The 27731-nt window shown below is 38.7% G+C and overlaps 1 protein-coding gene across 1 annotated transcript; it reads right to left on the reverse strand.

The window, feature by feature from the left end:
- Positions 1–233: 233 nt before the first annotated feature.
- slco2b1 (solute carrier organic anion transporter family, member 2B1) lies at positions 234–27524 on the reverse strand. The gene is made up of 15 exons (XM_019267069.2): positions 27377–27524; positions 24709–24838; positions 23627–23764; positions 23016–23178; positions 22223–22447; positions 20786–20884; positions 15091–15221; positions 10357–10447; positions 8813–8977; positions 8526–8715; positions 8038–8182; positions 6420–6580; positions 5221–5285; positions 4052–4172; positions 234–3404 (listed from the first exon to the last, which is right to left on the reverse strand). The coding sequence occupies exons 2-15, from the start codon at positions 24793–24795 to the stop codon at positions 3206–3208; spliced, it is 1980 nt and encodes a 659-aa protein (XP_019122614.1). The 5' UTR covers positions 24796–24838; positions 27377–27524; the 3' UTR covers positions 234–3205.
- Positions 27525–27731: the final 207 nt, after the last annotated feature.

Genomic DNA, 27731 nt, shown 5'->3' on the forward strand with positions numbered 1-27731 from the left:
TGTCCGAGACAGCCCATTTTTGAACAATGTATAAGAACCTATTGATAGAGCTTCTCAGGGAGCCTTTTCTCTGTAACCCATTTTGTGTGTTGCACTGTTAAATACTCCTTCTTGTACAAGAATATTAAATTCAACTTAAACTTTAATATTTTGAATCCAGTCCTCTTTATTCAAGGGTTCTTCTCTGAATTCTCGTAACAAGAATAATAATCTAGAAACCACACTGAAGAAACTTTATGCATGTTTTCAGAGATTTATTCAAATTCACTCAGACTGGCTTGAATGTGTCTCGGCTCAGTTTTAAATTTATAAACATTTATCAAAGGTAGGAATAACTTCACAAGTGAGTTTTACCTCAGAATGTGGAGAAAATGAATGAGAGCAATATTGGAATGAAACAAAGTTAAAGTGAAAACAAAGATATGACAAAGAGAGCAACTTTTTTATGAAACAGAAAAGTTAGAAAAACACTTAAAGATAAGGAATTAATCAAAATAAGCTTTATACATTTTCTTTGTTTAAAAAATTAAAATGTTTTTTTAAATTTCAAAGTAAAAGCTGTTTTAATACATATACAAATTGGCAAAAAAAAAATCAGCAATAGAAAACAATTGTCATCATCTGCAGAGCAGGTCATGAAATGCTAAAGATTCACGTTTCTGGGTTTTTATATAGAAAAATATGCAGTTAGCTGGTTTGAGCTCACACAGTGAAAATTATACCTGGGACAAAGTAAAAACAAAGATAAGACAATAAAAAGACAACATTTGTACAAAACTAATCAAAGCTCAGAGACGTTTTGTAAAAAACAAAACAAATACATTGGAAAGCAGTCTTTAATATTAATGCATTTTTATGCATTATGCAAAATATATATGATTCTGATTTTCAAAGTAAAAGCTGTTTTAGTACTTAAAAAATGACATAAAGAAAAGCTCCAGTCAGACTCACTACGATTCACGTTTAACATTACAGATTCATCGAAACAACCAACATTTCAATGAGTCACTTTTAAGATGTCAACAGATTCAGTTTGCACTTAAATCTTGACCTGGACGTATGTTGTCATTAGGAGAGAAGTTGTAGTTGCAGCAGGTTCTTATACAGAGAACTCGTCTTTCTTTCTTAATTTCAGAAATGAGCACCCATGGTGATCTCCCACTATTCAAACAATAGACTGAATTTAAAGAATAATGCAGACTCAGAGCTCTGAAGCAGTGACTCAAATAATATTTTTGTTTGTCTGGATTCAACTTTAAATCACTGTGAGGACGGCTTTAACACCAAGAACAATGGTGTTTTTACAAGCTGGAGATTCAAATATACACTGACCCCTGAGATATCTTATCATGCAATCAGTATATTTTGTGTAAAGCATTGTAATAAAGTCTTCAGTTATACGGCTTCATGCTTCATGTGTGGCTTATCGCAGCTAGCTGCGTGGTTATTGTAATCGGTTATTGTAATGATGCAGAAAGACATTTCCTTAGAACCACTATGACATCGAGCTGTGATATTATTTTCAAGCAAGCTTCACATTTAAGAATAGAAAATTCACTTCACAACATCTGTCAGTTATATAATGTGTGTGTATTCTGACACACATATACAGGGCAGCAACCCCTGCTGAAAATACGATCTGACATGCATGGATGTAGTATCTGACGTCCCCCAGGTCCCCTGAGGTGTGAAGTTTGGGTTTACTCATGAAGGAAATTCGATTCTTTGGTCTTCAAGACCTTTTTATAGCTTATTTTTGGTCCATTTTAATGCCTTCATCGGAAAGCCAATAGTGGAGAAACTATGGGAAATGAGAGAGATGGGGATGATATGCAAGGTGAGACTTAACAGACCGTTACATCCTCTAAGACCAGTCTGGTATCATCAAATGGTGTATGAGTAACACACCAGTCATGCAGTTATGGTGAGATAGTGAGTCACTTTACATGCCATGTCATAGAGAAAAAAAATCACAGCATGTGAAAAGCCTAAAACATATGAAATTACATGAGAAATAGGCTTAAAGTGGAAGCGATGTGGTTACATGACCCACAAAAGCAGCGGAAGGCGTCAGCTGGCTGGTTCACATTAGTCTCGCAGGAAAAAAAAAAGATTAATAGACTGTTGATGATGTGGAAGAAAAGTCAAAGAAATCATCCTGAGCTGAACATAAATCCATCAGTGGTTCCCTTCTGGGCCGACCTACAGTACAGTACTATCTCTAGAGCCATACTGCTTGCATGCCTAACAACAATCTGAACAACTGAAATCACCCCCACAGTTCAAAGTGTCCTTACTTTGTATTTGGAGGGAAAAGTTGGGATGTACAGCTTATTAAATGTCAGCACCTGATTCTCTATTTCAAAAATGCACATTGATGTTTGGGCTCACTGAATCGTATAAAAGCAGCGTACGTGTGTTGTCACATGTCACATTATATTGATCGGCGTATGTTCAAACAAATCAGTGTTTTTGGAACAATTTGGAAGTGTGTTCAGTAGAAAGTACATTCACTCAAGTACATTTTGAGGTATTTGTACTTTACTTTCATTTTATACCCATCTATACTTGTCACAGCTACATATCTTACACTTGTCTACTGTGCTACATTGATCTGACAGCTTTAGCAACTTTAGATATTCAGATTAATACAAAATATAATCAATAAATGATGTGTTATGATGATGATTATAAAGCCAGGAGTATATTAAGTAGTTCAAATGCATTTTGTTACAATGCAGCTGCAACACTTCAGTGACTAAAAGTGAACACATCAATGGAATAAGAATGATTATACAATTCTGTCAGATTTGTTATTTTGAAACTGGCTCAAACCGGCTCAATGAGTATTTTTAGTTTTGGTACTTTAAGTATATTTTAATGCTAATACCCACTTTAGTCACATTATGAAAAGAGTATTTGTACAGTGTGGTATTTATACTTGTTCCAAAGTAGAACATCATACTTATTCCACTACTAGTGTTAGCAGAGCATGTACTGAGTATTTAGTGTAAAGCAATTACAATGTCATTATACAGGCTGACTGGCCCTTTACACAAAAGACAGGAGAAACACTAGACATGCCCTGTAACTTGAAGCTTTGGTATCGTAGCAGCTTCCAACCATCTTAAGAAACTTTCTGAACTTTCTTGTTTGTCCAGCTGCCTTTCATCTTTCTTTCCCACCTTTCTCTTGTTGGCTTTCTTCAGGTCTTGATGCCATTCATTTCTTTTTCTTTGGACGAAACATTCTTCGGTCTTTCCACATCCTTCACCAGCTCGTACCCTCCTTTACTTTCTGTCGGCTGTGGTTCCTCAATGCTGGATCTCCTTCGCAGGACCACGACCGTCAACAGGAAGCAGAGCAGCCCCCCGCACACAAAGACGACCTGCAGACCCAGAAACCTGCACACACAAAATCACAGGTGGTCATGGACTTTTTTGTTGTTTTGGAGCAAATTTCTGAGGAAAGCATCAAAGCCACAAAAAACTGTTAAATTGTGTCACTATGACTTCACACTCAGAAACAGCATGTTTTTGTGCTGACAACCAGATTTTTCACAGATGCACAACATCTCCAAGGTAAACATTAAACATCTGCTGTTAGGTAAATAGATAGTGTTCCTAATGAGTAAATGGATATTTTAAAACCCTTTTTGTTCATAGTTCATAGATTAACTTCAGAGAACTTTGAAAACACCAGGAACAATGATGGGACTTTATTGCTCTGATAGGTTGAATTTCATAAATATTTTACAATGTCAATAAACCAAACTAGGTTTATTGGTGACATAAACCTGACCGACAAATGTATAAAATAGTTTCTGATAGTTGAAAGATATCAGTGGACCTGCTTGTCCTTATTATGGTTAAAAAAATAAAGCCTGCATGGACTTCAAACCTTCTTTGTACTACTGTCTAAATAAAACTTGAAGAGAGAAGGGAGAATGAAATAGTGGGCCAGTAGAGGGCTAAAGAGGACACAATACATAGAGGTAAATTCGCGAGACATAAGAGACATAAATCACATTGATGAGAGTAAGTAAACTGACCTCTGTCTGAAGCGGTCCAGGTTGTAGTAGAGACAGGAAGTATTTTTGCCACACTTTTTGCCCCACAGGATGCAGGTGGTGTCAATGACACTGCCATACAACACCGGGCCCGGCATGAACGCTGCACAAAAAAAACAAAAACACACACATTTATGATGGATGAAACGATGAAGGATATTTCTTCCGTTGATTCTTTTCATGCCATGCCAATCAAAGCAGGGGAAACTGAAATAAAGTTATTCTTTCTGCAGATTGCAAGAGTAGATATCAAGCCCTGCTTGTGACTTATAAGAAAAACAGTTAACATAAAATCTTTTCAACTGCTCACAAGTTCATACTTGGCCCTGGCAAACTTTGTTAACTTATCCGATACACCAACCAGCTCTTATTTAAGTTTAATTCAAACTTCCTATGTTTATTTTTAGCTACAGAAACACTAAGTAACTGCTAAGTATAATAAAATTGTGTGAAGTTGACTGCTGTCAGTTATTGGTTTAATTAATGTTTGATTACTTATGGTGGCTGATCGGGTTTATTATCAGCTGATCATATTCAGTTTCTAAAGCACTATGCAGTAAATGGTTGATCCTTGTGTGTGTTTTCAAAGTATTTTTTAGAAATGTGTAAATCTTTGACACAATTCTTTGATAGATTACAACCATTAATGTAACGTTAGTATAATGTCAATGTAACTATAACATCTGAACACCTGGAAAGTCCCAGTGCGGATACGCTCTAATCAAATAAATTTGTCGGAATTAACTGTTGTAGGTTAAAAGGTCCAGAGTGTAGGATTTAGTGGCACCTACTGGCGAAGTTGCAGATTGCAACCAAATGAATACTCGCCCCTCTCCTTCCAAGCATGTACATGTAGGAAAAACTGTGGCTGCACAAATCACATAAAAAGCAAAAGATCATATCTAGATCAGTGTTTGGTTTGTTTTGGTTTGTTTTGGCTAATTTTAAGGCATACTTCTGGTAAGAAATACTCCTAAAATCTTACACACTGGACCTTTAATTGAAAGAGTTGCTGCAGGCTGCTGTTTATCTACTGAGCTTAAATTTGTGTTGGCCTGATTTTTCTAATACTTTAACCACTGACCTCAGGTGCCTTGGTGAAGGTTTTGGGGTAAATATGTGTGACTCAGTGACTGGCACTGTTGACTCACCGAGGACTCTGAACAACATGTGCTGGACTCCCACTGCAAAAGACTTGTCCTCTATGGCCACCGTCCTGCAGACAAACATCACATTCAGAAGAAAGATGCTGATGGTTAATGCTTATTTTCTGCGTTTGTGTGTGCTTGCAGTTTCTGTGTTATTAAAAAAAAAAAAAGAAAGAAAAACCACCCATTCTCTGAGCCAGTCAAATCTGAACATGCAGACATAATACACATGTTTCTAGGATAAAGGCTACTTATCACTGCAGAACTTGCCAGGGACAATAATGGGAATAAGACCTGAGCTTCATTGATATGTTGCCAAATAAACCCGACAAAGGCACCATTCAAAACAGACATGTCCATCCTGACCCACAAATGTACAAACTAGTACACAAACAGAAATTGTGAGAAATAAACCTTTAGTGTGCGAGTGTAAAGTCACTGAAAATCAGCCAACTCACAATATTGTTTTGTTTTTGAGTAAAAGTACCATTGTGTATCTTTTCTACCATAAAATAACTTAAATAGAATTATGTTTTTAAATCATGTTGATGCTACACTGACTTGTAATCAGGTGAATGGTGTCTTCGTCATTTGTCATCTGTTCTCACACTGTGTAACTTTGGGCTCCGGGTCAGGAGAAGTATGTAACGCTTTATAGCACTAAGTCACACACAACCAACTATTTTGCTGATTTTGGTGAAATTGGATGATATTTTATGGATGCAATGTATGATGTATGTGATTTACAGAGTCTCCTGATGGACATCAAAGTAAACTGCTGCCAACTGCAGCTGCTGTTAGCCAGGCTTCCTAGACTGAGCTGGGCAAGCGGGTCATGTAACAGGGCTCAACAGCCTCTATGGACATAATGCCAGAGATGTAGACATCAAAGAGAACGTTGATGGAAGAAGCTAAAAAGAGAAAATGAGGGAGTGACTTAGAGAAGCTGTTGGACAAGAGTAAATATGGGACTGACTTTTATTTGTTGGTGAGAGCTTGGTGAAATAAAAGGCTGAAAGACAGACGCCAGGCTGAGCTTCTTGCTGTTGGACTAATAAGTAATATTAACTGGCTGCTATTTGTTGTATTGTTGCACTTGCTTAATGTTTGGCTGTTTTTGATCATGTAATCATAAGAAACATGCGTACAACATATTTACACAGTGATATCACAGACATATTTTGTCATTTTTGATTTCAGACCTGAGTATCATCATGTAGGAGGGCGTCTGGGAGAAGGCGGCGATGAAGCTGGTGAGACCGATCAGCACCATGAAGGGGAGAAGGAGGTGGGAACATCCGCTGCCACAGGTCCCAGGAGAGGCGTACCCGAGACCGCTGACACATCGACACTCTGTGTAGTTCTGCACAGACAGACACACACGGTGTGGTCATTACAGAATGTGAACAAATAATAAGCTAAGAATGTAGTTTGTCCTGATGGTAGTGCTAGAGGAAAGATTAAGGATTCATAAAAACAGCAATGGTTCATATAAATAAGATGTTTATTGTTTTATTATATTAGAGCAGAGAGGAAAGGAGGAAAATAATGGAACAAATATGTGAAAGAAGCTGTTACTTGGTATCAAAGCAAACCAATGTTACAATTTGCGGGTGACAAGTGTGACAGACATCAGACATTAGTTACAAAGAACATGTGGGAGGGACAGAGTGAAAGTAGAGTTTTATCATCTGAGTCACTCCTTGTCCACATGACTTCTGGTTGAATCGCATGCTGGTCTCTCTCCAGTTTATCACAACCTGGAATGCTGAACGTTGTCATTGTAATGATGAACACCTACGAATCTTCTCTGGAAATTATGTTCTGACTCCCAATTTCTAGTTTCATTTTCAGAGTCAAAAATGTGCTGCTTACAAGAAAAACATGTATCACTACTAAAGTAGTTTCACTCTCAGATTGACAGAGAGTGGACTAATCATTTCCTGGTTTTAATTAAAATAAAGGATGACATCATGGTTTGAGTGTTCCTCTGAACACTAAGTAACATGTTTTAATCATTATCTGTAAGATTTCAACAGTTTTTCTCAAAGATTTCTTCCCAGAGAAAGAATTCTCATGTCTTAGGGGACTTCTAAGCTTTCCTCTAGTGCCATCAGGCCAAATTTTTCACATGATACATCACAATCTAATGGCCAGACTAAAAGATCAGGACATTGAAAACCCTGACTTTAGATAATAAACTGACAGAAAAACAACAATTTTAGCTACTGACCTACCTACCGAACAATCCAGCCATCAATCCATCTATTCAGTCATCCATCTAAATAGTTAAGTGTTTGAAATTGTTTTTCTGTGAACTTTACTCCAGCTTCCAAAAGCTTTCAGTCCCTCGAGTAACACAGACAGCTTTGTTTGGCCTCTACATTTCTCTCACTATGCATATTAATGCTGTCATTTCAGACCGCTTCTAGAGAATGAGATGTTGGTGGAATCAAAAGTAGGAGGCCAACATAATCAAAAACAGGGTACTTCTGTGAAAGAGACAGTGAGATGATAAAAGAGGATAGATTATAATTTATATTTTTTAGCAGAAGAGAGGACAAACACAGCCTCCACAGCTGTGAATAAAACAAAGAAGTATTCACCAAAAGACAAAATGTGAGGTCATCCCCTTTAACAATAACCACAAGCTCTCAGAGAGCAGCATGCAAATGCAGAGCTTCAGCAGCACCAGTTTAAATGAGAATCTGAACACGAAATGATTTTAACCGAGTTTCTGCATTAGTCAGAATGTGTGATAACAGGATGTTTCAAAGATGAAATAACAATTTTGAAGTAAAATGATAAAACATTTCTTACTATGGGTTTGTTGTTGGCATCTGTCTCTATGGCAATGCAGCCGGCGTGACAGGGAGACCTGAACTCAACACCGTCCGAACCACAGACCGGGTTAAATGCCTCCTGAGGACACCCACAGCCAGAGCTGCATGACAACGCATCAGAGCTGAAAAAAAAAAATGTAAAAACCTCTTAAAAATGGATGAACCAGTGACATTAGTTCCCAGCAAAATTAGTTCTCTATTAGTAATTTTCAGTCAGTCGGGAAATTAGTTATAATAAAATTAGTTCCCTGTCAGTGGTAAAACTAGTTCCCTGTAAGTGGTGAAATTAGTTCCCTGTAGTTGGCTAAATTACCTCCCTGTTCATAATAAAATGAGTTCAGTGTTGGTAGTGAAACTAGTTTCCTGTCAGTGGTGAAATTTGTTATCTGTTGGTGGTGTTGGTAGTAGTTCCCCAGGCCTCTGCAGTCCATGTACTTGGTGCATGTAAACTAATGGTGTCACTACCTGGGAGGAAAGACCCCAGCAATCTTCTGAGTCGGGCAGCCAATGAGCAACAGCGGCAATGCAGTAAACATGCAGAGCAGGATGGCAGTGGTGCACAACTTGCTGGCACCATTGACTGAAAGATTCAACCTCCGCATCAGAACTCCACCCAGAACGATACCCAGCACTGCCATTGGGATACAAACTCCTCCTGAGAGAAAGAAATCAGTTTTAGTTTCATGTGTTATGTAACTTGTAACAGTTTGATACCGCTGTACCTTAAAAATTAATTCATGTACACGTCGTACCTATCATCATAGTGGAAAAGGAGGAAGTCTGACTGAACTGCCTCTCAATGAACTTTGCCATAAAGGTGGCAAGGCCGGACAGCAGTGCTGCCAGGTTCACCTGGGCCAGAACCACCAACAAGTAGATGGGACTGCGCAGCGTTCGCAGAGCGATATGAGGAAAACCTGAGGGACAGTAAAGGAGGATGAGGATAAAAGATAACACAAACAAATTTTCCATAATAATATCCAATTTTCTGGATCAAATCCTACCACAATACAAAGAATTAAATATAATATCCTAAAATATGTTGTTCAATTATTCAATCATGATACACTATATAGGAAAAAGGTCACAGTAAATTATTATTTATAAGATAAAAAATAAAAACAGATCAAAAGCATCAAAGCAGCAGGAGTTGTCACGGCAGGTCAGTGGCAGCTGTGCCACACAGCGGCAGCAGTTGAGAGATTAATTAAGAAAACCTCGCAAATTAATGCAGAAATCACATAATGGAAATGCCAGCGAGTCTAGTACAACTCTGACGACTGTTTTATAAAATATAAAATAAAAACAAATGCCCATAACAGCAGCAGTTGCCATGGCACACACACACGCGTAGATGCTGATTGGCCAAGGGGCGTCCTGTGTATCTGCACTCGATTGCTCTGCCTCAACTACCAGAAAACTGTCACAGAAAACTGAATTTGAATTGTCAAAAACTGAATGTTCACTTCCAAACTAAGAAATTCAATTTCAAATTACAATTCAGATTCAGTTTTAAGGACATAAAAGTAAGTCTTTCCACAAATAATTTTCCAGTCACAGCTTGTTGTATATCTGTAAGGCTAATGTGGGACTCATAGTAATGTTGGCAAGATTCATGGACACCCCCATTCTCAGTTTGTATTCAGTGTGTAGTGTGTTCTCATTTTGTTGTCATTATTTTTATTTATTTGCAATGTGATATTTGTGCAGAAGATCAGCTAATATTTGCAGTAGGTTAAAAGGTATATCCAACGTATAGCTCAGGCACAGGCACTACGAGGCAGCTTAAGGGTCCTTTTAGGGTAGTGCAAGAGAGCGCCAATTAATTAATGGACCCCCAGCCTGCATGTTGTCGTGCTGATGTGCTTGTGTTTCTGTGTTGACAGACAAAAGTAAAGAATCAAAAACTCATGCACGCCTGAGAGTGATCCTTTGTGCTCAAGTGTGCAACACTAATATAATTCCAAAGAAATGGTCCCAAGGAGTGTGTTGTGCCCAGAATAACAGACACTGTTGCTGGGAAGAGATGATGCTGTTTATTTTACTCACAGCAGTATTTTTTCTGCTGTGAGGATCACAAATGAAAGCAGAAATATCTCACATATAAAACCTAAATCGACACATTTCACTGAAGTAAGTGGAATTATTGTTTTTTATTTCGGTGAATTCACTTTTTTAAAACTTCAATCAAAACATTTCCTGTGGAGACTTTGGTGATGATGAAACACTTGAAGCTTCTTTTAATACACCTCTGCTGCCTCATCAGACAGGAAGCAGAAGAGGAAAAGAGTCTTACTTTTGAAGAACTGAAGAAGAGAGACTTCCTGAAGCTCTTGTGTCTGCTGCTGCTTACAGTCTGGTTTGGGCTCCACATCGTCTGCACCGTCCTGGACAAATATGGAAACAGAACATCACTGTTGCTACTTTTAGGGAGCTTGCTGGTGCTGCATACTTGAAAGATTTACATTCTCAACTCTGTAGGTCACTTTAGATAAACATGCCCTGAAACGGTGTATGGTATGGACTGATGTAACAGCAGACACAACTTATTGCTGATCTTTTCTGGGGAAAGCAGAAGTTACTTATAGAATGAAGGTTTATTTCGTCACTTTTTGCTCAGGCTTGCCTTCTTCCCACAGTTTATCCTGGTGTCATGTTCACCAGGTTTGCGACACACACAGCCATCCATGTGATGTAAAAGAAACCAGACTTCCCTCCCCCAAGTTTATCATCGAAACTTGGCCACCCATAACCCAGTTGCTGGCTCACTGTTTTTCCTTCCTTGGACCACTTTTGATAGCTACTTACCACTGCAGACTGGGAACACCACACTAGAGCTGCAGTTTTGGAGATATTCTGACCCAGTCATCTAATTTCCAACCTTGATGGATCACTGCTGAGACGGCATGTTTTGGTTCATCTGTATGACTAATGCACAACAGATAGAGAAACTTTTTATGTATGTCTCCAAATATGTTCCATGAATGTAATCAATTTTAAATAAAATGGGCCAAAGGACAGTATGAAGGCATAGTGCAGTAGTACTGCATTCAAGACCTACTTCATCTTAGTAAAGGTAAATCTCAAATACTTTGAGATTTACATTTTGATTTATATTTTGAATTAATGATTTGAATCTGTAAGTAGTTCTCCTGTTGTTGAAACCTAATAGTATTTTCAGTCATTTGTACTGGAGGACAGTATTAGTAAAGTAAAGTAAAGTAAAGTAAAGTAAAGTAACGTAAAGTAAAGTAAATGAACCAAGTTAGATTCCACCAGTGCCGGCATCTCCAGGACCACAAACACAAAACTGATGGATTAAAAACTCTGCAGATGTTCTTTATAAACTTAAAATAAAATAAAGTTCCTTTACAGAAGATATCAGATGTTTTATGCTGTTTAAATCTAGTGAAGAAGCATCACATTTGCAGTGAAACCTACAGTGTTGGCACAAAACTTCAATCTCCCACTGTAATAAAAACAGACATGATTGTATAAAGGATATTAAAACCATTGTGTGTTGTATGTTGGCTCCAATACTAAAAAAGAGTTGTTAACGACATAAGGAATCGTGCCAGCAGGTTGCTCAATGATCTGATACGACTGTTTAAACAACACCAGCACACACGTCAGGCAAAGTAGTCAACAGAGCCAAAGTTCAGCTGAGTGAAGCCACACCTCTCAAATGCTTTCGATTTTAAAGACATGGGAAAGTTTTACTGATTATGTTCAGTCCTTTACAATCAAAACAAAACTCAAATGTTAGTTTTGATGCAACAATTCTGATATGCAACTTAAATCCAACTATTTTCAATAGCTGCTTATCCTTATTCTTATCAGGGTTGCTGGGGGCTGGAGCAGACCCCTGCTGATACTGGGTTAGAGGTGGGGTACACCCTGGACAAGTCGCCAATCATAAAAACAAACAACCATTCATGCCCATATTCACACCTACAGGCAATTTAGACTCACCAATTAACTTAAGTCTTAAGACTGTGGGATGAGAGGCAGCCAGAATACCTAGAGAGACAGAAATGTGAAGAACATGCAAACCCCACACAGAAAAGCTGGCTGGGACTGCAATGCACCAATGTGCAACCCTAACAGTTTAAATCATGAAATGTTTTTGTCAAATGGATGCATTAAATCGACATTTAACCAAACAACAGACAGTGGAAGGATATCTCCATATCTGGCATTTTGATGTGGTGGTGGTGGAGCTGTAGAATGAGTTCAGGAGGAAAAATTCAAAAATCCACAAGAAGAAAATGATGGAAAAGTTCATCACTGTGGAGACACTGCAATGACATTTTTTTCTTTTAATGCTGTGTGTATATTTTGTTCATTTTTGTTTCTGATTCTGATCTAACCAGATCAGTGTTATCTGAAAATATGCTGAACATGAAGCAGTGACAGTGTGTTCAGACATGTTTCCTCAAAACCACAACTTATCTACAATAAAAAAAGTGTGTAAAATGTAAATAAAAACAGGATGCAAAGTTCTTCAACCTGTATTCAGTTGCAGAGAGTACAAATGCAAGACATTTAATCTTCAGATTGAACTGTTTGTTGTAAATATATACTCATTCTCAATTTGATGCATCAACACATCACAATGAATGTGTGACAGCATCAGCAAAAGTGTGTCAAAACAGAGTATCATGATTGGGAATAAAAGGGGCATCCCCAAAAGGACACAACACACAGTTTAACTTAATTTATGGATTTCACCATCTCCAATTTATAATATCATTAAAAGATTCAGAGAATCCAGAGAAATCTCTGCATGTAAGTGGCAAGGCCCAAAAACAACAATGAATGCCCGTGCTCAGGAACACCTCAGCAAACCATTGGTGGTAAACACAGTTCAAAGCTGCGTCTACAAATGCAAGTTAAGACTTACGCAAGGAGAAAGCCACATGTCAATAACATCCAGAATCACAGCTGACTTTTCCTGACCCAAGCTTGTCTGAGTTGGACTGATGGAAAGTGGAAACGTGCTATGGTGAGTTCACATTTCAGACTATTCAGGGGTTGTATGTTAGTTTATTGATGTAGTGGCTGAAACTTCCCTATCTACAAAAAGATTAAAAAGTGTTTCTCGGATTTGGATTTTTACACACATACTTCATGTGAAGTCAAATATCTTGTGTTTAAAAATGAAGGTTTGGCCGCAGTCCACTGCTTTATCATCAGGGAGTCATTTCAGATTCAGAGTTCTGTTGAGCAACTGTTGAAGTTGAACTTGTTTAACTCTGTTTTGGGAACTGAGCCCAGACACACTATAAAACGAATTCCTGTTAGAGCTTGTTGAACTGACACAGATTCAGTTGATGAGCATTCTTGTATTATCTTTAAGAGCTTGTTTTTTCATTTTAAATCTTGTTGATTACACTTTTTTTTTCAAACGAGAGACAGCTGAAGAATGACAGGAATGTGGGAAATGACGTGCAGCAAAGGGTCACAGGTCAGATTCAAACCCTGGGGCGCTGCGGAAAGACTTCATACATGGGGCAGATGCTCTACCAACTGAGCTAATCAACACCCTGTTGATGACACATTTTAATGAGAGTGACAGTGGTTACTTTAATAAAACAATCTGGCACCTGTTCATCACGCATTAGAGGAAAATGGAGCCCATTGACCTCCTGTTTTAACTTTGTCAGTTTGACATATGCTCCTCTACAATATATATATATATATATATATATATATATATTTCAGTCCTACCAAGTGATCTGCCTTTCTTTTTTTATAGTACTTGAACAATTCATTTCCTAGGTACTGCAGTGTACAGTATAATGTGAACTGTCATTGAAATGAGCAACTTAACTTTATATTATTATCTATTTCCTAAGAATAAACAACAGTTCAGCTACATGAGAGTAAAATCAGCCAAGTCACCACAACCTGATCAGTCCTCTCTCACTTTTTATTAAAATTGATGTAAACATCTATCTTGTGGGGTGGTCTGTAGCGTAGTGGGTTAAGCGGCCGCCCCGTTTGTAGAGGCTTCAGTCCTCGCTGCAGCTGGCCCTGGTTCGAATCCCGCATTGGACGGCCATTTACTGCGTGTCACTCCCCCTCTCTCTGCCCCCTGCTTCCTGTCTATCATCAGCTGGACTATCAATAAAGGCATAAAAGGCCAAAAAAAACATCTGTCTTGTGCTTCAGTAACATAAATTTCTCATGTTGAAAAATTGATTCTATTTTTTTCTTTTCTGTAAGACACAAGCTATTTTTAAAACTGTCAGGCTCTCATTTCCTGTCGACACACAGCAAAGAAAACCCCAGCTGATGTTTATCACAGCAGTAAGTATGATGACAATAAGCTGCCATCAAGATGCTTGAAATTAAGCAGCTGTTGTACAAAGCTTCTAAACAGTAATTCATTCAGTAAATCTGCTGTCACCATGTACTTACATCTAAAAAGCCTGGTCACATTTTTCAGGTATTTAATGACAGGAAAATGCAAAAGTTTAGTTGCCATGCAACACTTAATGGGGTAATAAATATGAACTTCCCAGTGAACTTCCCAGTTTCGATTCAGGTTTCCATTGTAAAGAGTTCTTTGATTGAACTTTCTAAATTGTGATGTTTGACCATCAGCAAATTTAAATATGCCCATTTAACTAGCATTGGTTTCTATTCTGGTGTGTAAACCAGTGAACCAAGATTGCATCTAGATCTACAAATCTATTATAAGACTTAGGGTTTGTTTCTGCACCTGAGGTAAGTTCGTCTTCAGGATTTTCTACCAGAAAGCTGCTGTTTGGGTCCAATATAAAACCAAAAGTCAACATTGATTCATTATATTAACCCAAACTATGATCTGTTCCTAAACCTAACCAAGAAACCTAAGGCAATACTTTAAAATGAGCACCAAAATAGAAAAACACAACCAATGAGAAATTGATTCAGACAGGCTGTAGGATAATATCAGTTCACTACAGAACACGTATTTTAGTTTATTGTCTTAAAAAGAAGACTCTAAAGGACCTGTTGAGCAATTAGGAACCTTTATGCTCACCTCTTTGGGCATGTTTCTGGGGAAGAAGAGGTAAGGTAGCGCAGTGAGGAAGAGAAGGCAAGACGCCACTAGGAAACCGAGCCACCAGGCCCCCACCCAGCGCAAGTCCTTGGGGTTCAACTCAATCTCGTCTGGAAAAAGAAGAAAACATGTCAGTCATGAAACATAGATAAACTAACCTTCACATTACATTTGTATTCATAGTCAGATCAAGATCACAATCAAACCGGTAGAGAACATAGAGGAATGAAAAGGCAATGTGAATTATACAAAATATAATGACAAATAGAATTTTTAGGCCATGTCGAAAACGTGACAGCGCCTCACCAAGGCTAGGCAAAACATTACACTACCATGGTGGTTTAGCAGGTCTGTTACATTCTTTGTTGGTCCACCATCATATTGCTCTCTCAAATAAGCAAAACAATCTAACCATAAACAGTTATGGGTAGTCGTGGGTGGATAGTGATGGTACCGTTGCAACAACATGGCAACTTGTTGAAACAGGATACCTGAGCAGGTGTGACAGCTGTGGATGTCTGCCCTAAGCTTAAACCAGAATATGTCATAAGATATGTTAAAATAAGATAGACTTTATCCCACACCAATGAAATTTGGCTGAGTTAGAGTAGAGATAATATCAAATATGTTTTGGGGTACTGGGCACTGACAGAACTTCATACAAGGCAGCACAGGAACAAAGGAACAAGAAATAAATGCCCAAACAGCATTATGCACACCCCAAACAGCTATGCTGTTTACCCATACTGTATTATGTACTGGTGCTCTAACAACACCACCAGACTCTAGATTGATTGCTGAAAAACAAAAGATCAAAGTCAAAGCAGGGAAACCAAATATATTGTTGTTTTTATTCCACACATTCTTCTTCCTCCTACATTACCCATAACATAATCTCTATGGACAGACTCTGAAACTCTTGATCTGAAGATATAGTTACTTAAGATGAGATCACCTTGGCCACCTTGGAAATCTTTCTTTGTTTAGGATATGTCCTTTAATTCAGACATAAAGCAAACATCAAAGACTGCCTTTCTCACCTATGTAACATCGCAAAAGGCACATTCTGTCTCAAACAGATGCAGAGGTTCTAGTCCATAGATTTGTAACTTCTGGACTGAATTATTGTATCTTCTTATTACCAGGCTGCCCCAAAATGTCTCTTAAGACTGTAGTACAGTTGATCCACAATGCTGCAGCACGTGTACTGACAGGAACCAGGATCAAAGATCATATTTCTCCCACTTTAGCTTCCTTGCACTGCCTCACATTTAGGCAAGACTTCCACTATAACTGGTCAAACTCTATCTGCCATTGAAGATTATATGATATGACTGAAAGCTCCAGAACGGCTGCTGTATTAACCTTACAAATTGTATCGTCTCATCTTTCCTTGACCTCATGATGTTATGTGTGGTGTAAGGGTCATATCATTAAAATATAAAACATTAAAAACCGATCCCGTTGAAAGGTTAGCACTGGAATGATGTGTTCTTTTCTTGTTTTTGTTCTTTGGTTCTGCAAATATTACAAGAGGTTGTTTTGCAGTTGATGTATTTGATTGATTGGTTAATGAAAAGGGTTATGATAAGATAAAGGCACACATGGATTTTATTGCCTTATGATTTAACAGATAATGACTGACTGAGATATTTCTATGCTGGAAATAGACAACAGTGCAAGAGTAAAGGTATCCGCTTTAATATAACACAAGAAAGCAAATCCCCAGTTTTTAAAGCAGGAAATAGTGAATGTTTGACTTGAAAAAAGTATTTTATTGGCTATCAAACCATTGCCAACCATTGACTGAGTAACTGTATCAGCTCTAATTTCAACATTTTAGTTTTTCTGTCTGGACAGCAACAGAACAATTTGAAAAGTGTGAACTGAATATTTATATTTTATTTCGAATATTCGGTGTGAAGATGTGGCCTTCTTCCCTAAACAGTTTGTTTTTTGACAAATAGGATGTCTGCAGGAAAAAGATAACAAGATAACTATTCACGAGTCACACACAGAACCACCAATAGAAATAAATGCCTGGCTTATATGCAGAACAAAGACCAGCTGAGTCACACAATGATCTCTCAATCCATTATGGAGTCACAAGCAATAGTCTTCAGGCCACACAGGACATATTTCATTTATGAGGTCTGCAGAAGGCAAGCAGAATCTTAAAAAGACCACAGCAACTCAGATCGCAGACGGTTCTCCCCATGTACACATTCATCACTTTACTCTTCCTCTCAATCCTCAATTTTCATATGTTTTAAAAAAAATAATATATCATATTTATATTGTAAATTCATATCTGTTCATACAGTGAAAGTCATCACATCCCTGGTCATGATCCAAGTCCCCACAAAGCTAGACGTACACACACACTCACACAGTCCTCAACTGTTTGAACAAAGAAACAAAAAAAAAAATCCTACATATACAAACATCCTCCTAAACATACATATTATACATGCATGCATTAGCACATACATCATCCTGGCTGCACACACACGCACAAACACAAACTCGCTGACTTGCACAATAACCTTCATCTTCTATTCACCCCATATGGTTTGAGGAAACACGTTTTTGTTTGAGGACAGACAAGCACCATTAATTTTAGAGGTAGTGATGTTCAGTGAAACACTTTGCGAGCGTCTAACAACAAGCTCTCACTGTCGCGTCTTGAAAAATATACCGAAATATGAGCCCGGAAACGCCCTGTGTTTCTGCTGATTCAGCAAAGATAGCTAAAATGCTAGAAGTCATCTAAAGATATGTGGTAAGGTGGCCAATAGCCTAGGTCACCTAGAATTTCATTATACTTTCCAGGTTGGTTTCTATTCCAACAGCATCTGTGGTTCTCATAGAGGGTTTCATTTAGTCTTTGTGAGACATAATACTGATGTTTTTCATCCACATTGTATGATAGACAAGGGTGGATTACATATTAAGAGTAAGTCAAGTAAAATAATATTTCTTATTAAGGACAAGTACGTGTTTACTCAAGCATATTATTGAGCCAGAAATCTATGTTTTACTTGGTCTGCTTTAAATGTGTGAAGAGCTCATCTACTGCAGATGTTTCCAGCTGCACCACCTGTGTTTTGACCACGATGCAATGATGGCAGTAAAAACAAATCATGCCAAAATCAAAAAAACCTAACCTACACAACCTACATTTAAGTTGCACATATAGTTAGCTAACTAAAATTAATGTTATGCATTAACTTGCAATTGCACAGAGTAATATAATTGTAAAAGAAGGGAGATGTAAATATGATTATGCACGTATAGAGTGAAATTATAACTGTGAAACAGTGCTGCATTATCTCATGCCTTAGGATATCTCATGTTAAAGAGTCTGACAGCTGTTGAAATCAAGGACCTGCGGTAGCACTCTTACATGGTGGGAGTAGCAGTCTGTTGCTGGAGGAGCTGTTTAAGGCCCCCACATTCCATGCAGGAGGTTGTTCATTATGAATGTCAACTTTGCAAACATCCTCCTCTCTCCCACTTCCACTATTTAGTCTAGAGGACAGTCCAGGACAGAGCTGGACCTCTTGGCCAGTTTGTTAAGTCTTTTTCTGCCTTTCTCCATGCTTATGCCTCCTGTAGATTACCTTGTAACATATAGCAGAAGCCACCACAGTTTATTTAGTCCTGCACACTCCAAAAGGACCTGAGTCTCCTCAGCAAGTGAAGATGACTTTGACCTTTTTTGTACAGGTCTTCTGTGTTCTAACAAATTCAGTATTAATCACAGTCTAAAAATATGGAAAATGACTCATACTTTGAGGAATTCATAAAACAAGTGGTAAGAGTGTTGAATGCGCTGAAATATAACCAGAAGGGTTTATCAGAAATCAGAACATTTTGTTCTCTCTCAGCTCTTGCAAACTCTGAAGAATTGTCACTTTATCATTATTTTATCTTGCTGTGTAGAGCTGACAATAGAAATATGTTTCATGTTACAGAGTTATCTGTCTGTAATGTGTACAACGCAACACCTGGAGCTCAAATTTGGCCTGGTTAAACGTCTTTACCGGATAAACCTGTTTTTATTTTGCTGGGTCTCGGCCACCAGACTGATCTTATTCAGATGAATGAAAGGTTGTTTTTTCCCACACACAGCTCAAATTGGCCTGAACGCAGCGAATGCTTGTAGCAGCTTGTGTATACTTAATTGGTCAAAGGTGGATTTTATCTCTTTTGTTTTGATGTTTTGATTTAAGAGTGTTATATGTTGTTTCAAAAGTTGCATTACGTTACTTTTATCAAAAGATGTGGTCAATTTCAAATGTCTGTCTTGTTGCAGAGCTGTGTGAATGCCTTCAGGGTTGACTGCTGTTGCTGCATGCCCATTTCCACTATGAAGAAAACGAGGTCAGGCTGGGTGTGAAGTAACCGTTTGTCTTAAGGAAACCTGCCAAACAAACTGAACCAAAGTGACTCAGTGCTGACGTCTCTGTAGCCTGAGGTCGAAATACAACTCTCTGAAGTTTAATGACTCAGAAATGTACCCTTTAATTAATGTGAAATCTCACACTGGACTGAGGTTTACTAGCATTTGCCACATTACTGTATGTAAACACTCACAATTTGAAAATGAACAGCTCATCACGTCTACTTACAAGTGAACTGGAGGTGTGACTAATACAAACAGTATGAAAATCACAGGTGTAAATAACAAAAACGACATTGACCATTCAGCTGCTTCTGTTCCAGGGTCCTGTTTGTTCATGCTGGTTTACAGTCATGGTTTACTGGGACACGTGAAGACATCATAATTAGTCACAGTCACACTTTTACTACTACATGTCAAAACGTCTCCTGTAAAAAAAAAGCGAAGATGAGATCACTTACACCTGTCTGTGACAGGTGTGACAAACAGTGACAAGTTCAATATGTCGACACTCCGCGCAATGAAACACCTGTTAAACTTCACAGGACTGCAGCCAAAATCAAACGTTTCAAACTGTATTTTAGGTATTTCATAATGCTTCTGGTCACGTGAAGCCCAGGTTGATTCAGTTGTTCAGTCACATTACCAGAGCTGCAGTACTTCAGTGCAGACTCTGTCTTGACATTGTGTCTTCTAACTTTTATCTTGTTTCTCTCTTTCTGAATATTTTAACTCTTCCCAGCCACGCCTCATGGTGTTTTTGTCTTGGACATCTTTTGAGATTTTGACTTGGATTTGTCTAAATTCTCTTTGGGGTTTTGACTTGGACTAGTCTTAGACTTGTAATACTGACTCAGCTCATCATATTTCATATTTTTGTAAAGTTGTGCAACAATATTTATTTATTTTTTTTTTTTGATCAATGATAAATAATGAAACACTTTGTACGTTTTGTTTTTTCCTGGTTTGTGATTTGGCCTATCAACTCAGACTGTCCAAAAAATGTCAGATGACAGATGACTTGTGTGTGATAAATAGGTTGAACTCCATGTCAGTAATTTGCTCTGTTATGTGCTCTGTTTGTATAGTTGGTACTGAGGAAATGACTAACATTAATCAGCTGTTCACGCTTTTTACTTCACACTTAAAAAGACAATACACGGCTGCCACATGCAGGAAATCCTCCCCTTCTTTTTAAATAAGTGTTAATATGAACTTGACTTTACACAAAGTATTGTACAACATTTAATTCCAGCTGTGAATCCTCACCTTTGGACAACTTGTCAAAGTCAACATAAAAGCGCTGCATGAGGGAGCCGGTGATGAAGCCAAAGGCCGGGCCAATGGAGGTCACAGCGAGGAGGATCCCTGAAAAACAGAACAAAGACAGACCATTGTTCTCAGACTTACTTCAGTAACTTAAGTGCACAATATAAAAGGATGTGTTCCTGCATAGAAGACAATATATGAACAGACACTTGGATTACTTCTGGTTTTCTCTGTATGGATCAGGTTCAGACTTAGACTGGTTCCAGAGGACAGATAAATACAGGGTTGTTATGTCGGCAGAGAGCCTGCAGATACCACAGACTGGTGTTACTGTGCAGGGCCTGTTAACATGGAGCCAGATGTTCTGAACCGATCACATGACCTCACTGAGATCTGTTAACTGCTCCTTGTGTGGTTTTATGGTTCTATGTCTTTCATACATATAGCATCGGTAATATGATTACGATGTTGACCTGGTTCCATGGAAAATGTTACATAACCCATGGAAATGTCCACATTGTGAAGAAGTTTTCATCTGCCAACTAAGAAATTCCATTCATGCCTCAAACAGGTAATTATTACGAGGAAGGAGTTTTAAAGAGAGTGTTAGTGCAGGAGTATCACCTACCCTTCAACCTAAAAAAGCAGGAGTTGAATAGTGAGTACTGACCGTGTGGATCAGTGCAAACGGAACGATATCATTCGTTATAATCAGTTTACTGCTGTCAACAGCGGGCTGTGAACTGTGATAGTTCAGTTAGGTTTTGTGATCTGGATGAGATTTAAAACACACGATCCAACATAAACAGATGGGTGAATGTTATTTATGAACTACGCCGCTCCCTCACACCCACAAAGATCATTTAGTGGTTTATCTGATCAGGGATCTGCTAAATAAGTCAGCTTTCTGTATGACCATATGTGTCGAAATCACTTGAGACACGTATTTCCTGACACTTAAATTAAAGACAGCAAATGTCAGCAGCCTGAGGACCTACTTTGAGAGGCTACTTCCCCAGACCACTTAATGGGGTTGTGTAAAGTATTGAGGTACAGAAGCCGAGAAATGTACTGCTGTGGATGAGGGCAGCAACCACATGTATTTTGGACACAAAAAATAACAGTGTAAGTTTATGTTATATTTAGAATATTTTTACCAATTCACCTTGGTGTCAGACAGCGCTTTCTCATGGGAAACTGAAACAGTAGCTCTCAATCAGTCTTGAATGATTATCCGGCCTGCCCAAGATGCACAAAGTGCTAATCAGTGATTAATGAAGAGGTGTGTCTACACTATTTGAGGTAGCTAAATGTGGATTTTAATTTCTGCAGAGAAGTTGCTAATTAGTTAAATAGTTAGTTAATTCTGATGAGTTGTGACTTTGCTTTGCCATGGCGGAAACCATTGATTCATCAGTGTTTCCTCAGCGGCCATACCGAGATAGAGCGGTGAGTTCTTTTTGCTGGCATAGTCGTCGATGTAAGAGATGCCAAAAGGCTGGATGGGGACGGCTCCAATACCCAGCAGCAGTTGACCCAGCAGCAGCAGAGGGTACACCATCCGCTGGGTGGGATTCTCCTGGTCACTGCAGCTCTGATTGGAGGATGAAGTGGTGAGGGTAATCTTTGATTGGCAGAGGTTTGTGCTGTTGTCACTGGAAGCTGTTGGAAAACAAGGTAAAGGGGAGTTTACCACATTTCAGTGTCCTATAAACATCTACATGTAAGTTTCTGGATCATGCCCCAACAATCAGAGGTCGCTGCCCGCAATGGGGCAAAAATGTCAAGTTAGTCCTAAAAGTGGCACCAGAGGAAAGCTGATGATGTTCATGTCAAAAAGGCGTATTGTCTGGACAGTGGGAAATTTAGGATTTCTCAGACTGAGACTCTAGAAGAGCCACACAATTAAATAATTTCATATCTATTCAAGTTAGCAGAGGGCTAAACAGGAAGTTATCAGCTTGACCGATGGAAGTCTCTCAGTTTGATCTTGTCTTCGATGTCTCTTCACAGACATTTTCATTTTTTATTTTTTTTCAGCAATGATCCTAATACATTACTGATTACCACATGAGCCACATCAAAAGCTAAAATGCAAAAAAAGTATTTAGTAATTGCTTACTAAAGCTACTAAAAGCTTTAGTAATCATCCTCTTAGAAGTGGGCAGCTTTCATGGGAACAATGAAACCAGATCTTTGTATGTGTGTGTGTCTGTGTGTTTGAACTCACAGCTGGTCTGACCGGTGTACTTGTACGGCCCACTCAGAAAATGCGGCAATGCAATCAGTAGTGAGGCCAGACAAGCCAGCAGAGCTCCACCTCCAATGAACCGCGGCCGATGGACTCGACTCCCAAAGAAACTCACGAAGATGATGAGGACCGTGTTTCCCACCTGCACACACAAGTTTATTTGGACAGTTCTGACAGTTCTGTTGTCTGTTGTATTGTTCTTGGTACAATACCCGATTTCTTCAACGCTGCTATGAATAACAGATTGTTTTGATGGATGTAGCTCTGATTATAGACTCTGCGGTCACAGTGGACATTATTTTTAAAATCAATAATTTGATAAAATATTGATATCCATTGTAAGTAGCCGTATAATAAGCCATCCGGATGATTCAAGACTTAGCTTTGTGTTGGAGTCCTATAGCAGCCTGTTGGGGTATATTTCACATCAATGATAGACTCACTTACTTGAGGTGGCAATGGTTGAATGCAGGATTTTTACTCATAATTCTTTATGACCAAGTCTTTGTTTGAGTGCACCTAACACATTGGACATCTGGTCTGAGCAGGTGGAATTACCAATAGATAGGTAAACATTACGGTATATTGACCTCGTTGAAAGCAGCCAGGATCCCCGACTTTTGGCTAGAGAGTCCGTAGCGTCTCTCAATGGTGATGATGGAGCTCTTCATGTAGCCCGACACCAACAGCTGCGCCAGCTGCAGCATACTGTGGCAAAGCACGAAGAACTGCAAAGAGGAGGAGAAGGAGAAGAAGAAGGAATAGTGGTAGAAGAATAACAAGAAAATGAAGAAGTAGTTTAGGTATTATGAAGATGATGATGGTTGGGTTTGACTATTTGCTTGTGTGATGCTTTAAGTTAATATGGTTAAATCTATATGGAACAAACTCCTGGTAATGCAGTGCAACATATAACAAAAGGTGGAGACTCAAAAAGTTAAATTTAAACAAACAGTGAGCTCATAATGCGACCCGCATGGGAGGAAATGTTTACATATTGAGACCTCAGAGAACAATACCAGGATGGATTTTAGGAAGTGAAGCTCCTCCTCAGGCAGGACTTAGCTCAAAGCAACTGATCTCTGGAAAACTACAGTGCTATCCAATTACATGTAGAGAAAACTAGTGACTTAGACCTTAGATCTTAGACCCTTGTTTGGACCAGTTATGGAGGGTTTTTACCTACAGGTTTAGTTGCACTTGGATGCAGGTAGAGATTGCCTTTAGAGGGCGATCTCAGTCTCCTAATCTCAATATCTTGATCACAATCTCTCGATCTCGATCTGAACCGATCATTTCAGATCATCATCATCTTTTGGTCTGGTTTTCCTGATTGTTTGGCCTCCACACCCCACATATATTCAACACTGTAACTACCACAGACTTACAGCTAGCAGATTTATACATTTGCTCATACATGGCGTTTCTTTAAAAGTTTACTAGGACTAGTCTTGAATGATGTATAAATTGATATAATCAAATTAGTTCCTGATGTGGAACAAAACAAATGAACTACAGGTCTGAAAACTTAATACTCTTATTGGCCACAGCAAGGTTTCTGAAGGAAAGCAGCTGCTGCCTGATTTAAATTAAAACCCAACAAAGTGGTTTCAACAGTAGTTGTTTTGTGGGATCACAACTACTCCTCAAACTCTCGAAAGTAAAGACAAACCTTGATGCTGTTGAAGAGACTCCGACGCTGGGCAGGAGGTTGTGACCGTCCGGGGTCAGAGTTCATGCAGTGGTTGTTGGACCCCATAATTAAAATTTCACCACACAGAGACTGAAGAACAGAACAACACCTGCAAAATACAAACACAGTCTGTCACACTGATATCAAAACACCAATCAGCAAACACACAACCATATCAGAGAAGAATATCACGTGACTTCCCAGTGCGTGCTACTGTAACACAGTAACTTTTCTAGCATCAGGACTTAATGTTGAACACAGATGCAGCACAAAAACACATCCTGTGGTCCAGAGTTTCTGCTTGTTTCAGTTTTCTCGAATAATGGAGAGCATGTGCGTATGTTTAAACAAAGAGAGGGAGAGAGAGTGAAAGCTGCTGCCTGTGTGTGGAGAGGTCTGGACCAAAGCCAAAAGGAAAGTACTGCTGGATCAAAAACAACATACAGGCACAGACGACCCAGCAAAATGAACACAACTCCAAAAACTCAGGAATTCAGAGATTTGGACTGAGCTCATCAGATGTTGTAATGTTCTTTATGTCTTTCCTGTGGGCGTTTTATATCTCTTTGTATCTCATATCTCTCAGTATCAGCAGCCAACATGGTACCAATGAATGTGCTAACACACTGATGTTTATCAGGAATAATGTTTACCATGTTAACCATTTAGTCTAGGGTGTTAGTATGCTAACATCTGCTAATTTGAAATAACCACCCAAAGCCAGCTGAGGCTTATAGGAAAATCAAAGTTAATTCATCTTGAACAATTCATCTTGAGGGAAACATGAATGCCTGAACCATGACAGTTCACCCAAAAGTTTTGACCAAAGCGATGGACTGAAAGCAACATTGACTTTCCTAACTGCTAAAGTGGCTAAAACCACAATGGGATCTAACAAAAGTTGGAATAATAATAGTCTGCTGTTTTTATGATTTGCTAACACAGACTTAATTATGTCTACACATCCATAAGGTATAATCAGAGGCTAAATTGTACACTTCACATACTTCAAGACAACAAGTTCAGTAAATATTGCTCATTTTCTTCTCATCCTAGAGTGTTGTATTTCTTGATTTGGACAAAAGTGACAGATGAGCCAAATTAAAGCGACACAGAGAACAAAGAAAACAATGCAACAGAAAGAGAAAGAAAGAGGACGGACTCAGCCTCAGAGGAGCCGGAAGGAAAGGATTATTATCAACAGAGGAATGTCAACAGCAAAAGCTATTCTATGTGATCGTTTTATCTCATTTAAGCCCAAACAAGCAAGCCGACTGACTCACTGGGCAGCAGAAGATTAGAGCTGAAAACTGAAAGCCTCCAAACCTTGGACACATCAAACCTCTTAACATGATAATTATAATGGCATTTACAAAAGTACACCTGACACCGAGGCCTTTACAAGAGCACACGCTACAGCCAGGCCTTTACAGGAGTACACCCCTCACCCAGGCATTTAAAAGAGCAACTGAACACACGCTTTAAATTAATAACTACACCCATTTATTTATGCCTGAGAAGAGACCAAGGAGGATGTTGATTGAGGAAGGTAAGAAGAGAAAAAGAACACAGTGACAGAGCAAGAAACCACGGGACAAGAGTAAATCTGGACCTTGCTTTTAGTCATTGGCGCAAGCTTTGTGAAATAAAAGGCTGAAAGACAGATGCTGAACTAGGCTTCTTGCTTTTAGACTTGTAATATTAGCTGTCTTGTGTTGTTGCACTTGCTTGATGTTTGGCTGTTAGAAAAGTCGTTGCCTTGCTAGTTTTTGATCATAAGTAATAATAATCCTAACAGATACACGTACAGCTGTCCATTTTATGACAGTGGTATTATACTCTGGGTCTGAAATCAGGTTGCTTAAATATGTTTAACACATTGGAACCATTTGACCCACTGAGTTTTAGTATTGTATAGTATAGTATTTGCTAGAATTTGGGGTGCTAATCTATATTCAGCCACTTTACTTATTTAAATAGTTTTTTGAGCAGCATCTAGTGGCCATTAGAGGAACAGCAATGTGGACTGTGGTCAGTGACTCTTCTCAGGCTATTTTCTGTCTTGGAGCTTTTTTTCTCTTTTAGCATCTTTCAACATCTTGTGCAAGTCACTGTTGGTTGGCATGATGATGGTTTGCAAATATTTCCAGTAACTTCACTGTGTGTGGGATAGGTCTGACTGCTAAAATACTGACTCAGTTGGTGAAGCTGGTTTACAAACCACAGGTATTGGTATTAAAAAGAGCTTATAAGCTGTTTTTTTTCCCCTTCCTTTTCCCTTTCCCTTACAACTGTGTTCATTTGGTTTTGATTTTGAATTTTGAATTAACTGGGTAAATGTCAAACTTGTAAATGTCAACAAGTGATTACTTTTACACAAAAGCACAATTGTCACTTGAGTGAATGTGGTTAGTTACTGCCCACCACTGCAGCAGCCTTCATTCATGAATCACAACAGCAGAAGTGTCAGGAGGCAACCCAGGAAGCAATAAACTAACTTAATTAATCCAACAACATCTCTCCTGCTTTTACAAACCAGCTTTAACAAAGCAGAAGAGTCCAGTCCAATCAGTTCCAGTAAACAAACAAACAAAAAAGCCTGAAAAGTCCCTGACAGAAAGGACAGAAACAATTCATTCAGACTCACTGTGGAAGCAGTAGGCCGCCTCAGTTTCTCTCGTTTTCTCTCGTGGTGGTTTACTATCAGTGCTTCCAGCAGCTGACAGTCCTGCAGCTCGTACTGTAGCAGTAGTAGCTGAGGGAGGAGGGAGTTGGGAGGAAATGGAATTTGAACCCCGGGTGTTGGAGGCAGGACTTAGTATGAAAAAAGAAAAGAAGGAGACGGTTGAGCAAGAAGTTTTTGGACCCACGTATATAATCTTACAGCCTGAGAACAGAATAGGTTTCTGCTCTCAAACAACAAATTAAATCTGTTTCAAGAAGGTTGAACCCTGTGTCTCACTCTTTATTTATTTACGTGTTTATACAAAGTATGGGTCATG

This window comes from Larimichthys crocea, chromosome XXII, assembly GCF_000972845.2.
Source record: "Larimichthys crocea isolate SSNF chromosome XXII, L_crocea_2.0, whole genome shotgun sequence".
Taxonomy (NCBI): Eukaryota; Metazoa; Chordata; class Actinopteri; family Sciaenidae; genus Larimichthys; species Larimichthys crocea.

Excerpts from the sequence above, each read along its gene's own strand:
- slco2b1 (XM_019267069.2), bottom strand. The coding sequence starts at position 24,795 with ATGGGGTCCAACAACCACTGCATGAACTCTGACCCCGGACGGTCACAA. Across the intron at positions 8,183-8,525 it reads GCTGGGGTCTTTCCTCCCAG|CTCTGATGCGTTGTCATGCA; the intron begins GTAGTGACACCA and ends TTTTTTTTTCAG. Across the intron at positions 6,581-8,037 it reads ATGCCAACAACAAACCCATA|AACTACACAGAGTGTCGATG; the intron begins GTAAGAAATGTT and ends CTGTCTGTGCAG.